Source organism: Monodon monoceros, unplaced genomic scaffold (assembly GCF_005190385.1).
Source record: "Monodon monoceros isolate NGI ecotype Baffin Bay Population unplaced genomic scaffold, NGI_Narwhal_1 Super_Scaffold_6, whole genome shotgun sequence".
NCBI classification, from domain to species: Eukaryota; Metazoa; Chordata; class Mammalia; order Artiodactyla; family Monodontidae; genus Monodon; species Monodon monoceros.
The window spans coordinates 69125977-69141443 of record NW_021703783.1 but is presented as its reverse complement, the minus strand read 5'-3'; the positions used below and the strand labels follow the sequence as shown (position 1 = coordinate 69141443).

General features: G+C 33.3%; 1 protein-coding gene and 1 non-coding gene across 6 annotated transcripts in view; one reads left to right on the top strand and one right to left on the bottom strand.

The window, feature by feature from the left end:
* The window catches only part of CEP290 (centrosomal protein 290), a 96842-nt gene that overhangs the window by 8002 nt on the left and 73373 nt on the right, over positions 1-15467 (top strand). For 4 of the 5 annotated variants that reach the window (XR_003791103.1, XM_029205374.1, XM_029205373.1 and 1 more), the window contains 10 exons: positions 513-566; positions 1318-1467; positions 1862-2044; positions 2684-2773; positions 6067-6189; positions 7135-7258; positions 11133-11305; positions 12033-12195; positions 13703-13803; positions 13876-13963. Coding sequence is in view for 4 of the 5 variants with exons in the window: in XM_029205374.1 (XP_029061207.1) it covers positions 513-566; positions 1318-1467; positions 1862-2044; positions 2684-2773; positions 6067-6189; positions 7135-7258; positions 11133-11305; positions 12033-12195; positions 13703-13803; positions 13876-13963 (1249 nt within the window). In the remaining variant the exon portion in view is untranslated. Of the gene's footprint in view, positions 1-512; positions 567-1317; positions 1468-1861; positions 2045-2683; positions 2774-6066; positions 6190-6591; positions 6796-7134; positions 7259-11132; positions 11306-12032; positions 12196-13702; positions 13804-13875; positions 13964-15467 lie in introns of those variants that run through there. The other variant, XM_029205376.1, reaches the window with a different exon arrangement.
* LOC114886280 lies at positions 5533-5656 on the bottom strand. The gene has a single exon (XR_003791286.1). It is a non-coding gene; the product is annotated as a U6atac minor spliceosomal RNA (small nuclear RNA).

Sequence of the window (15467 nt, the reverse complement as noted above, 5' to 3'; positions counted from 1 at the left end):
ATCAATTCAGTACTGTTGTCTAATATGTAGTCCATAATCAGATTTCCTCTATTGGCCCAATAATGTCCTTTTAGTCTCCCCACCCAATATCCAAGCATCCATGCTTCTTTTTAACCATTATGTTCTACTGCTTTGTATTTCTAAGTAATTTAATGCTCACTGAGAGCAAAGAGTATTCTAGCTCTGGTAATAGAACTGCAAAATGATGAAGATCTTGGTTGGAAGACTACTCATTATTAGGTTTTACGCTGGGGGAAGAGGGTAATGTTTTGTTTTCTGTATCCTTTGGTTAGAGGTTTTTGTTTTTTGTTTTATAATCTTTTAAACTCAACCTGCTTCATCCTTCCTAATCCTTAGTTAGTTTTCAAAATTTTGGCGTATTATTCATGTCTTGGGTCGACATGAAGTCCTCAGTAGTTAAACATTCTCTGTGTTATTGGAAAGGAACTGAAAACCTGGCATTACATAGAACTACTGCTGAATTTTATCTTATTTGTTTTTTGCTGTTTTAGTTGGCTCTTCGAAATGAGGAGGCAGAAAATGAAAACAGCAAATTAAGGAGAGAGGTTGGTAAAAAATTTTAGTAGTTGTGGTGGTTCAACAAAGATACTTATTAAAAAAGTGTTCATAAATTAATTCTGTAACCAGAACTGGCATCGTCTAAGTAATTGATGTTTTCAAACCGTGTTTTATGATATGACTTTGTCTTAGGGAAATAGAAAATAAGTTGAAAGGTGAGGCCGTTAAGTACTACATTCATCTCTTAGGTCTATGTGGGTAAATCTTGCTTTGTTTTTTTAAGCTGTTCTTTGCTAGTTTGCTAACTGAATATATGACTGGATTTCTGCCTTATTTCCTCCTACTTTATCTGGCATTCTTTTAAAACTTTTGTTTCTCATTAAATATTACAAATTTTGATTATTATTTGGTTCTTCTGAGCCAAATAATGTTTGTACATTGTTTATCCTGATAGTGCTTATCTTTTTAACATAATCAAAATGTTTTTTTGTTTTGGTTGGTAATTAGTATTCTTGCTTTCTTTGATTATCCAAAATAATATCTCATTCTCCTAAAAATTTTTTTTTGTTTTCTTTAATTTCTAATTATTATATTTAATTATATATTGCCTTTCTTATTTCTAATTACCTTTTTCCTGTCCTCTTCTGGAGAACAAACGTCTAAAGAAAAAGGTGAGGCTTTAAGGGTGGTGAAACCTTGGAATTTTAAAGATGTGTTTTGAGATCACTATTCAGAGGGTGAAATTTTGTTTCTTTGGATAGTTTTTTTAATAGAATACTGTGTTTGATCTGCCTTCAGAATGAACAGCTTCGTCAGGATATTATTGACTATCAAAAACAAATAGATTTGCAAAAAGAAACCCTTTCATCAAGAAGAGAAGACAGTGACTACCGATCACAATTGTCTAAAAAAAACTATGAACTTGTCCAATATCTAGATGAAATTCAGGTAAAATGGATAGAAGTCATTTCAAAGCAATGATCTTTATAAAGCTTTAATTTCATTATAATATAAAATTAGTATTTAGCCCTACATTTCAATATATTTAGTATAAATCTGCAACTATGTATTTGTAAAACATGAAATAAATTGCATCTTTGAAGTTGCAAATCTTGCAAATTCATTCTTGTTATATGCCTACCTTGGGCATTGTTTAAGAACTAAGATACTTACTTACACTTTTCTTGATATTTAATTTGGTTTAATTGACCAATAGCAATTGATACTAAATATCTATGAAGAATTCTGTTTTCTCCAGCAGACACGTATGACTCCATTTAGTATTAATTTAAATTTTAGTTTCTTAAATTGTTTTTAACTGTAGCATCTTTACCTTTCTTAGACTTTAACAGAAGCTAATGAGAAACTTGAACTTCAGAATGAAGAAATGAGAAAAAATCTAGAAGAGTCTGTACAGGAAATGGAGAAGATGACTGATGAATATAATAGGATGAAAGCTATTGTGCATCAGACAGATAATATAATGGACCAGTTAAAAAAAGAAAATGATCATTACCAGCTTCAAGTAAGAATTCCTGTTTGACTTATTTGGGCAAACTTCATATTGCCTCATTACTATTTATTTGAAACTAGAAAGTACTTTTAACTTTCTAGGGTATGAATTTTTGTCTTATGCTCTAGTATGTCATCTTATACTGTAATATGTTGCCATGGTAATATACTTGTCTCTATGTGTTTCTCTAGTCCCCTTACATATACCTTGTAATTACTGCCATGTAGAGTATATGGGTGATACCTGAATGAATATGTAGATAACAATCCTGCAAATTTTCTGCTAAAGCCTCTTAGAAGTCCTGTGGATCATCAAGCTTAATTTTATACCTTAAAATAAATACACTCTAAGTATCATAGAAACCAATATATTGTTTACTACTTACGTGGGATTAAACTTGTTTAAAAAATAGAGTAATACTTAAAAATACAATTCTCTAATGACAAAAAATAATTATACAACTGTAAAGATGCACAAACAATTAAAGGTCACCTTAACTACAGAACTGCTCCCATAATGAATATGCATTTGTAATGTATATGTATATATGTGCATGTGTATGCTTATCATGTGTGTAAATATTCATATACAACAAATACATGTATAGTACACTAATTTGCAACAGTTCTTGAAATAGTTGTTGCCTTTTAGGTGCAGGAGCTTACAAATCTTCTGAAAGCAAAAAATGAAGAAGATGATCCAATCATGGCAGCTGTCAACGCAAAAGTAGAAGAATGGAAGGTGCTTTTTTCAATTGCTATAATAGCTTGTTCATTTTCATTTTAGATTTCAATTTTTTAGTCTTAATTTTCTTTAAAGTTCTTGTACTAGTTAATGACATTTTTATTAGGCATTTAAAAAAGTGTATTAAATGTTTTAGCTGGAAAACTCTAAGAACTCGTGTGTAGACCTCTAGCTTATCTGTTGTTGAATGAGCTCTTCTACATCAATGAGTTAAATTTAAAATTTTTAGTTTTCTGATAGAAATCTAAGTCTAAAATATAATATGTCATCTAAAATAGATAATTATAAATAAAATTTAAATGTTTTCACGTAAACCATAGGTACCTTGTATATATTAGTTATATAGTTCCAGGTTTAATTTTAGTTTTTCTGACTCTCCTTCCATGTTAGATTAATCAAGGTATTGGCATTCAGTGGAAATGGGAGTAAGGAAGTGGATCAGGAATGGAAGTAAGGGAAGGGATCTTTCAGAATCACCTGAGAAGTCTTTTCAGAAGTCTGTTCCTCCTCACCACTCTCTAACTCCAACCACAACCCCAAGCCTTACCATATCAGAAGTTAGGATTGTGATGATTATATATTTTGAAAAATCTGAAATGATTCTGAATAAATCTAATTTTAAAAGCTATCAATTTTATAGTCTTTGTTTCTAACAAGGTTCACATAAATCTTGTTGGCTATTTGAAATTATCATGTGGGAATCTCAGCTAACCTATATTTTAAACAAGAGCAGTAGCAGTGGAAATGAAGTTTATAGAATCAATCAGAGGTCAATAAACTTTCTGTAAAAGGCCAGGGAGTAAATATTTTAGAATATTTGGTTTCTGGTGTATGTCTTCAACTCTGCTATTATAATATGAAGGCAGCCATAGACAATACATAAATAAATGAGCAAGGCTGTTTTCCCAATGAAACTTTACAGAAGCAGGCAGCAGGCCAAATTTGACCTATGAGCCATAGTTTACCAACACCAGGAAAAAAAGGGTTGTTTTTAATCGTTTAATTTGGGGGGAGAGATGTTAGCAAATGTATTCTTTTGCACTTCATTTTTACTTAGTATCTTTTACTTAGTTTATATCAGTATGTATGGTATTACTTTGTTCTTTTTAATGTAATTTTTCTTGTAGATATGTATGTTATTGATTTCCTATTATGTGGCGTTTAGGTTTCCAATATTTGCTATTAGAAACAATGTTTTAATGAATATCCTTGTATATTTATTTTGAAAATGTGTATCTGTAGAATAAACGCTACAAGTGTAATTGTGATATATATTGCAAATATATTCCTCTAGTTGGTCACTTGTCTTTTGGCTTTATGGTGTTTTTTACTATGAATTTTTTTGTGTGTGTGTGTGGTACGCGGGCCTCTCACTGTTGTGGCCTCTCCCGTTGCGGAGCACAGGCTCCGGATGCGCAGGCTCAGCGGCCATGGCTCAAGGGCTCAGCCACTCCGTGGCATGTGGGATCTTCCTGGACTGGGCCACGAACTCGTGTCCCCTGCATCGGCAGGCGGACTCTCAACCACTGCACCACCAGGGAAGCCCCTGAAGTATTTTTTTTATATTGCATAAATTTAATGTTTTTTATGGCTTTTGGCCTTTGTATCATAGTTAGAAAGGATTCTGAGTATAAAATTATTTTCTTATATTTTCTCTAGTATCTTCTAGTTTCATCGTTTACATGTAAATCTTTGAAACATATATTATTTATTTTGGTATGAAGAGTGAGATATGGGTGTAACCGAGCTACTCTGTTGTCTAAACATCATTTATTGAACATTTCATTTTTCTCCTACTAAAATACACTTCCATTTTTATTACATACAAAACTGTTGAATTTGAATTTATTTTGGGACTCTCTTCTTTATATTGATTGATCTGTTTTCTAACCATGTACACTTTTTTTTTTTTTTTTGGTGGTACGTGGGCCTCTCACTGCTGTGGCCTCTGCCGTTGCATAGCACAAGCTCCAGACGCGCAGGCTCGGCGGCCATGGCTCACGGGCCCAGCCGCTCTGCGGCATGTGGGATCCTCCCAGACCGGGGCATGAACTTGTGTCCCCTGCATCGGCAGGCGGACTCTCAACCACTGCGCCACCAGGGAAGCCCCACTTGTTTTAATTATTATGCTTAAATATTTGAAAAAGCTGTTCTCATTATTTATGTTTTTTAGATTCTTATAAATGTGCTTTTTAAATACAAATTTTAGAAATAGTTCTTTAAAATATTTTAGGTATTTTATTGGGTATATATTAAATTTATAAATTAATTTATAAATTGATTTTGATATTTGGTCCTAGCAAAGAACACAAGGTACCTTTCATTTTTTTAAAATTGAGGTAAAATTGACATAACATGATACTAGTTTCAGGTATACAGTGTAATGATTCGATGTTTGTATGTATTGCAAAATGATTACCCCAGTAAGTCCAGTTAACATCTGTAACCATACATAGTTACAATTTTTTTTTTTTTCTAGTAATGAGAACTTTGAAGATCCACTTTCTTAGCTATTTTCAAATATGCAGTACAGTATTAAAACATGATGATTAGGGGCTTCCCTGGTGGCGCAGTGGTTGAGAGTCCGCCTGCCGATGCAGGGGACACGGGTTCCTGCCCCGGTCTGGGAAGATCCCACATGCCGTGGAGCGGCTGGGCCCGTGAGCTTTGGCTGCTGAGCCTGCGCGTCCGGAGCCTGTGTTCCACAACGGGAGAGGCCACAACAGTGAGAGGCCCACGTACCGCAAAAAAAAAAAAAAAAATGATGATTAGAGGCCATGAAGTGGATGGCAATGCCTTAACCATATGCATGTTGTCAAGCCTGAGGACCTCTTCCATTCTTGTCCAGAGGAATGCTAGCCTTTTCCTTTCATACAACATAACAAGATACCTTTTATTCATTCAAGATATTTTATGCTTCTTAGTGTCATTTTAATGTTTTCTTCATAAAAGATTAGTTCTACAAAACCTTTTATAATTGCAGGGAGTTATTTATAGCTTAGTGTTCTAGGAATGGGTTTTGGAAACTAGAGATTGTTTAAAAGATTGAATTTCTTAAAAAGCAAAAAATACAGTGTATATTTTTGAATCATTTCTTATTTGAATTTCAGGTTGTATGCACAAAAGAACAGTGGTCATTCCAATAGTTGCTATTTTCTCACTTCAAAGAATTTTATTTCCTGTATTTTCTCGAAATCTGCTAATGGTATATATTAAAATATTTACCATAAATGAGGAATGGTTTATTAATTTTGCTCTTATGTAACAGATTCTATTTTGTTTATTTCTAGTTAATTTTGTCTTCTAAAGATGATGAAATTATTGAGTACCAGCAAATGTTACATAACCTGAGGGAGAAACTGAAAAATGCCCAACTTGATGCCGATAAAAGTAATATTATGGCTCTACAACAGGTAAAACTTTCTCAAAATTTGGTTTATCAACAAGGTTTATTAAAGTTGGCAATGAAACTCTAAATTATGTCTTATTTATTTCCTGTGCCTAATCTAGTCACTTGCACTTTTGGGTATATAATAAAGTCTTTTGAAGTTTCTTACACCGTCCAGTCCCAAGAAAAAATTAGAATTAAGTTTAGAGTTAAGAATAAAATTATTTTATGTATTTCTCTCTATTGATGCAGATAATACATTTATTGTTTTGCTTGGGAATTATTTAATAAGAAACTTTAAAAACTTTTAGAAATTAAAAAAATATCTTAATTCTCTGTTACTAAAGTCTATTGTGTTGTGTTTTAGTGCTGAAATATCCTGTACAATGTGGAATAAGCTAAAATATGGTTATAATTTGTACTGTATAAAATTTTTGTTTTTATTGATAGTACAAATATATTCATATAGAAAGAAGTTACACATGCATCAGCTATGCTCTCTAGTCATAGTCCAAAAGAAAGAAGGAAATTTGAAAAGTATTTGGAGAATAAGGACGATCGCAAGGGACAAGATTTTTGAATGAAGTACTGCAGGGGTGAAAGCTAAGTTGAGTAAAGGAAAAAGCACAAGGTAAAACACAAACATAAAATGATAAAAAGATAGAATTGGATGATGAGGAAAAGTAACACAAAAGGAGTTATTAGAAGCCACAAATATTAGAGAGTTCTGGAATTCGTATTTGTGAGAGTGCTAGCCCTTATATCATCTTTAAGAACTAGAGTGACAGCAGTATTCCTACAATGATTAGTGCAGTTGAGGTATACAAAATAGTAAAAGCACAGTTTTGACTCACAAGAAATATATTCTATAGTCTTGTTGAAAAAAACAAGACCTACCTTTTCTCTTACTTTAAAAATGTAGATTAATATTCATGAAGTGATAATATGTAATATTCAAAATATTTTACAGGGTATACAAGGACGAGATAGTCAAATTAAGATGCTCACTGACCAAGTAGAGCAATATACAAAAGAAATGGAAAAAAATACTTTTATTATTGAAGATTTGAAAAATGAGCTCCAAAGAAACAAAGGTAATTCAGTGTTTTATAAGTATATAGTCATTTTATATACCACTAAGTTTTTAAAGTATTTTATTTTTATTAAAATGAAATTATATTATGCCAACAGATATATTAGTGATTTTTCTGTATTTGAATTTTGTATTCTTAAAAAAATTGTACAAGGTATTATTGACTACTGTATATATGATATTAGTATTTACACATGTAAATGATGGCAGTATTTTCTGTAGTTTTTCTCTGATGAAAACTACATTAACCCCTATTACCAGATTGGCTGTATAAAAGAAATGAAAAATGGTGATATAATTGTATTTATCCTCCTTTTTGTAATTAACAAAGAATGGAAGAAAATAAAATTTTGATCAGTGTAGCAACATTGCAGAGATTTTTCAGAAGTAATTGACTTGTCAACATTTGAATTAACCTTACCCAACTTGATATGTCATCATATTCTCCCTACCTTGGGTCATGCTAGCTTACCTAACTCATCAAATCCTTTGAATGTAAGCCCTTACAACATTAGTGATCTTGTATTTCCAAAAGACTATATACTGTAGTTATACCAGAACACATTAATGCAAACTATTCATAATAAGTTCATGACATATTTATTGTAATTGCTGAAGATAAAAAAAAAATTAGACACAAAGGGGAAATAATGAGTGTGTGTTTGTGTGTAAGTGAAATAATGGTAGTGTGGTTGTAATTTAGGTAGTGAGGCAAAAGCCTCACTGAGGAGATATTTGAACAAAGACTTAAAGAAGATGAGGGAGTGAGCCATGTGGATGTCCCTAAGCAGTGAGAATAAGTGCAGGGCCCTGAAGCAGGAGTGTACTGAGCATGTTTGAGGAACAACAAAGAAGCCTTTGTGGCTGGAGCAGGGTGAGCAAGTGGGCAGTAGTAGGTGATGAGATCAGAGAGGTAACGAGGGGCCATATCGTATGGGGCATTACAGTTCATTGTAAGGACTTCGGCTTTTCTTTTAAGTGAGAATGGACATCAAAAAATTTCTGAAGAAAGGAGTGATATATTTTGGCTTGGACTGTGTCTGCCATAGACTCTAGGAGTGGTAAGGAGAGAAGCAGGGAACCTGTTATAAGACTACTGCAATAACCTGGAGAGAGGTGATGGTAGTTTAAAGCACGGAGGTAGCAGTGGAGTTATATGTAGTCAGTTCTGGATGTATTTTGAAGGTGATAGAAATGAAATTAGCTGACAGATCAGATGTAGGATGTGAAAGTTATCAGAGCTTTTGGTCTGAATGCTGGGGAGGGCTGTGGAAAGAGCAGGTTTAGAGATGGTCAGGTACTTAGTTAAATAGGACATGTTAAGTGTGAGATGGCTATTAGACATCTGAGTGAAAATGTTAAGTAGGTACTTGTATATAGAAGTCTGAGGTTCATGAGGACAGTCTGGGTTAAACATATTAATTTGGGAACTTTATGCATAAAAATGGTACTTGAAGTCATGAAGCTGGCTGAGATCATCAAAGGAGAAAATGTTGGTTAAAAAGAAAAATCTTAAGACTGAGCCTTGGGATGCTTTTACTTTAGAACTTGGGGAGATGAAAAGGAACAACCAAAAAGGCTGAAAAGGAATGACCAGAGAGATGGGAGGAAAACCAGGAGCACGTAGAGCCCTGAAACTCACATGTGGAATGTCATCAAGGAAGAGCATAAGCAACTGTGTTCCATACTATATTCATTGCTGCTGATAAGACAAGAGGAGCACTAAAAATTGACCACTGGATTTAGCAGTGGTCATTTTTGGTTCAAGAGAAAATGGGTAGAGATGAAATAGAGCCAATACAGAGACTTTTGAGGAAAAGGAAAGGAGAAAAATAGAGTGGTAGCCTGAGGTGAAAGGGGGATAAAGAAAATGTTTTTCTCTTTTAAATGGAAGAAATAATCATGCTTCTAAGTAAATAGGAAAGATCCACTAAAGAGGAAGCAATTCATGAATTGATGAAGCAAGGGAGGGAGAGAAGGACTTCTGGAGTAATATTCCTGAGAAGGCAATGGGATGGGATCTAGTGTTCAGTGGAGTAGTTGGCTTAGGAGCACAGAGAGTTCATCCATAGTAACAGGAAGAAGGGTGGGGTGTGTAGTTACTTTCCGATGTGGCTGGGTAGATGTCCTGACAGTAAAAGTTTTGGTTTTCTCAGTGAATGAGGAAGCAAGGTTCTCAGCTGAAAGTGAGGATAGAGGCAGATATATTAGAAGTTTGAGGAGAGAGAAGTAAAGAGAAGGTAGGAAATGGTCATCTGGAAGAATGAACCAGACTAGGGAAATATAGTGTGACTGTTGAGCAGCATCAAGCCCCACTTGCTATACTTATTTCTACATGTGTCTGTATTATGTATGTACTAGAATTATTCTTTGACAGTAGCTTAAATTGCTTTAAAAGGATCACTGATGTTGTGGGGTTGCATATTCCAGTCACCAGGAGAAAAAGTGGCGGTTGATTTCTGCTGTCAAATAAGGAAAGGTCTTATATAGTGACGCTTCTGTCAGTCCATAGTCATGTAATTCCTAAAGTCCACAGAAGGTGTGTGTACTAGACTATACTCTGTATCTTGAATTTAACTTGTGCATGACAGTTAATGGTGGTCTCCTTTCATTGGTTAAGATTAGTTTTAGCTCGTAGAAGCATCTGAAAAATGGTGGCAAAATCAAGATAGAAGTTTATTTCTCACTTGTGTATTGGTCTAGTTAGGCAGTCTAGGGTATTGCCTTCATCTGCCTCATGCAAAATGGAACTTTACCCTCACATCCAATCCCAAACAGCGAGGTAGAAGAAGAGGAGGCAAGAAGCAAAGAGCATGTACTGAAGGATAGGCAGGTAATATATTGTGCAGGGCCTTGCAGAAGAAAGGGAGAATAGATTTTGGGGACAGGAGCCTCTGTCACATTCTCCAGCTAGGCTGTTAACTCCAGAGAACAGGGCTCACTTCTTATAAATGTGTGTGATCTCCCACACTAGTCCAGTGCCTGTATGTAAGTATATGACCTATAAATCAGTAGATGTTTATTATGGATGAGTGTAAGAATGATTGTCAGTACATTTTAGAATGATACGAATACTATATTTTGGTCTTAGCAACAGTTTGTTAAGATGTACAAGTAGGAATTTTTATACTATTAGTTACAGTTAAGTTTAGCTGCAACTGACAGAAAAAAATCGAATGTAACAATGGTTTAAACAGGATGGAAATGTACTTTTCTGTGATATAATCAAAGTTGAGGCAACTAGTTTAGTGTAGGTGTGCTACTTGTACAAATACCAGATACCAGGGACCCTGTATCTTTTTGCTTTGACTATCAGCATGAGGTTTCCATCTCATGTTCTAAGAAGACTGAGCTCCAGCCCTAATGTCCATATTCCAGCTGGCAGCAAGGAGGAAGGAGAAAAGAAAATTTCACTCCTCTCCTTTAAAAACATTTCCTGAAATGTGCACATGGTCTTTCTGTTTATATCCTATTAGTCTCATGACCCCACCTAGCTACTGGAATGTAAGTGGAAATTTAGTCTTTATTTCAAGTGGCCATGTGTCCGTCTAAAAATCCATAGTTCTATTACAGTGGACGAAAGGGAGCTAACTATTAGAAACAGCAGCCTTTGCCACAATTATCATTCTTTGTAAAGCAGTGTTTTCCAGTCTTTTATAATCCATACCCTTTCAGCTAAGATTTTATTAAAATTTCCTTTTTAGTTTTATAAATAAAACCAAATCAAAACTTTATTTTACAAATATAAAATTATAATATTAAATGGACTTTTTTTAGTGACATACCACATTTCCTGCTTCCCATGCTGGAACCAGTGTTTTATAGGAGTAAGTAGTCAATTCAGTTCATTCATGATTTTAATTTTTACCCTGTAGGAGCTTCAGCACTTTCTCAACGGACTCATTATATGAAAATTCAGTCTAAGGTTCAAATTTTAGAAGAGAGAACTAAAGAGGCTGAGAGAACAGCTGAACTGGCTGAGGCTGATGCTAGGGAAAAGGATAAAGAACTAGTTGAGACTCTGAAGCGATTAAAAGATTATGAATCGGTATGTATTTTTATCTTGTCAATCAAGGAGCTTAGAATTATCTTGCCACGTATAGACTGTTCTGTGCCATTTTCTTTATACCATTTAAAAACATTCCAGAAGTATCTCGTGATAAAGATTATCCTAATTGATTTATACTGAAGTGTTCAAACTTTTGTGCAGCATTTACTTTTTGGCAGAATTGTTTTCAAACCATTTGATTAAAGCATTTTGCCCAGATAATCAGCTTTGGTGAGGCAGCAGGATTAGATTCTTTGTAATCTGTGTCATTGTACCACCATGTAGATGTGACACCACTGATGAGTTGTCTAAAAGTTGTAACAGAGACAGTTTTACCACCTACTGTGCCAACACAGCCTTACTCTGTACTTTTTATATTTTTAAATCTGATTACTGCTAAGTCAGGCAACTAATAACCTACATATTCTAATGGTATTGCTGATTCTCCCTTACTATTCCTTTTCTGTATTTTATTAAGTGTTTTATGTGTAATATTGAGTCACTTTGCCATTAGGAGGCTATACAGGGAAATTTCAACTGTTCCATTTCCCGTTATTATTATTACTGGATTTGTTTTTTAAAAGTACAGTAAAAAACACAGTTTATAGTTGTAAATCTTAGTTATGTGTGTACTTCCCCTCAGACTTAATAAGAAAACAAATTCATGAATTTGACAGTTTATTCAAATAAACAATGTTATATTTAAATTACATTGGGTATTTTTCAGGGAGTTTATGGCTTAGAAGATGCTGTTATTGAAATAAAGAATTGTAAAAACCAAATTAAAATAAGAGATCAAGAGATTGAAGTATTGACAAAGGAAATCAATAAACTTGAATTGAAGATCAATGATTTCCTTGATGAGAATGAGGCACTTAAAGAGCGTATGGGTAAGTCATCTTTTAAGATACGTAGTTTGCTCAACCTAATTGTCACGTCATTTTTTTTTGCATGTGATTATTTTTAAATATTTGGATGCTTTTTTTAATTTAATAATTCCTCCTATAAAAATACTTAAAACAAGTAAAAATGGAGCTGTTCCAGTTGAAGTGGGATTATGGATTTGATGGAGCTGCGATGGTGGTTGGACAGACCTGGAGCACTGCTATATTCAGTCGGAGATCTCCTCAATAATAATTGCATTCTTAAAAAATGGAAAGCTACTTAGTTAATACCAGTATTAGAAATTAACCTTTTTTTTTTCCAACAAAAGTAGTGTGTTAGTTTGCAAAATGCTCTAGTTTCAGATGAATGCATGGGGACATTTAGAAATACTGTTTAATCCTTTTTAAGACTTTTAAATACTTGACTTTTATAATTGGCACTAAGTTTTACTTGGGTTGAGTATTTTAAGGTTACTATTGATTCTAAGAAGTAATTAATAAATATAGCTTGAGAGTTTATATATTGATATCAATAAATAGTTCATTAGTGAATATACTAGTTTGAATGTTACGACAGTCCAATCTAAATTGCTACTTTAAAATGGAAATAAATATCTAAATCATGATTTCATTATACTTGGTAAATACCAGTTAATGCTTTCTTAGAGTTAAAATGATCACCTGTAAAAACTATTCTCTAAAGGAAGGAAAAATAAATATTTTATACATATTATTTATTCGTAAAAAAGTGTCTATCTAGGACCCAGAGTAATGCCAGGACCTCAAGTTAGACTTAGTCTAATCAACTTGATCTACCAGATCACGGCCAACTTCAATCTGGACGTTCCTAAAGGTGACTGAGCCGTCACAAACACCAGATTTTCTGTTTTTTAAAGGCCCCAAATCTTGCTTTATAATTACTTGAGACAATCTTGATATCTGGTTTTCAGAGCATAGCTGCTTAGTAATGGGAAGTTAGGAAAGAGGCACACTGAGAGCATCAGTCTAGTCATGATAAAATATAATTGATAATGATATTAATATTGACTACTATGTGCCAAGCACTGCTATAAGTACTTTATTTGGGTTAATTTTATTATACCCCTGACAACAAGCCAAAAAGAAATACGTGTATACATTCATACACATGTACTTACATATAGTATTATCCCTACAACCAGTTAATAGTTGAAAGTGGGAATTGAACACAACTTTGTTTTATTACAAAGCTTCTGTTCTTAGTACATTATAGTACCTCTCTGACAGTCCAACATGGAAGACAGATCATAATGTGTCTTTGTCAGGATTTCCATTAATAATTGTGATAAAATTTTAGCTTGTATGGTTACAGTTCAAATACCTGAAAAATTCTTGCACAAAAATCCCCCATTCTTCAGTGATGGTGGCTAAATAGATTATAACCAGTTGCTTGATGATAACCAGTTGCCATATGAAGTTTTTGTAGTTCATTTGAATATTAATAAGGTTTTAATCATTCTGCTTTTTATTTTAGGCCTTGAACCAAAGACAATGATTGATTTAACTGAATTTAGAAATAGTAAAAGTTTAAAACAACAGCAGTACAGAGCTGAAAACCAGATTCTTTTGAAAGAGGCAAGTGCAGTAGTCAATTGGTTATTTTCCTGGTTGAAGTAAAGAAAAATACTAACAATTTTAATTTTGTAGATTGAAAGCCTAGAGGAAGAAAGACTTGATCTGAAGAAAAAAATTCGTCAAATGGCTCAAGAGAAAGGAAAAAGAACTGCAACTTCAGGTATACTGTTATTCCAAATCTTTAAAAGAATCATTGGAAAATGAATTGTCTGGATCTGTTATTTTCTGTATGTGAGAAATAGTATTGCTGTATTACTGTGGTTTTGCTACAAGTTTGATAAATGAAAATAATGGCCTGATGAAGAGTGTATGAGTGAGTGTCATTGAGTTTAGTCCTAAATCTAAACAGTTAAAAGAATAATAAGTGAACGAAAAACAAACATCAGAATCATGGACTTTTGAAAAATTTACAATATAGTCTGTATTAATTTCTAGACAATCCCAGTATGTTGTGATTAGTAATGATAAAACAGTAATTTTTGTTAATATATGCTACTGTTAATATTTTCTTTTTCTTTAAAAGCTATGCATTGGAAGCTTTAATTGTACATTATTCTTTAGTAAGTGAAAGTAATGTTTTATTGAATAAAAATTAACAATTTTTTGTTTTATCTTACATGATATAAAGAGAACAGCTGGTTTATTTTTTAATAGCTATTACAGTGCTTTTTTGTAAGACCATAGAGAAGGCATTTTTTTTTCTAACTTGGCCCAAGCCCATAAGTATCTATGAATAATAGAGGTTTTTTTTGCTTGTTTATTTTTGTTTTATTTTTTTTTAGCATTATGCTGTCTATAGTACAATACATCAAAAATTTCTAGAAGGGCAAAACTTCATAATTTATTAGTGTATTAAGCAATTTAGTCATTATTCATGATTCTTATCTACTTTCTTAATATGTGTCTTTTAACTATTTAAGTACTTATTAATATGGGAAAAGAATGATAGCGAAGATAAAATTTGTAATTGTTTTTCATTAATATCTTTTTTTAAGATTATTTTTATTATATTTTATTTATTTTTTTGAATACATCTTTATTGGAGTATAATTGCTTCACAATACTATGTTAGTTTCTGTTGTACAACAGAGTGAATCAGCCATATGCATACATATATCCCCATATCCCTTCCCTTTTGAGCCTCCCTCCCACCCTCCCTATCCCACCTCTCTAGGTCATTGCAAACCACTGAGCTGATCTCCCTGTGCTATGCGCCTGCTTCCCACTAGCTATCTATTTTACATTTGGTAGTGTATATGTCAATGCTACTCTCACTTTGTCCCAGCTTCCCCCCATGCCCCCTCTGTGTCCTCAAGTCCATTCTCTATGTCTACATCTTTATTCCTGCACTGCCACTAGTTTCATCAATACCATTTTTTTTTTTAGATTCCATATATATGCATTAGCATACAATATTTGTTTTTCTCTTTCTGACTTACTTCACTCTGTATGACAGACTCTAGGTCCATCCACCTCACTACAAATAACTCCATTTCTTTTTATGGCTGAGTAATATTCCATTGTATCTTAAAAGCTTTTGCACAGCAAAGGAAACCATAAACAAGACGAAAAGCCAACCCTCAGAATGGGAGAAAATATTTGCAGATGAAACAACAGACAAAAGATTAATCTCTAAAATATACAAACAGCTCATGGAGCTCAAT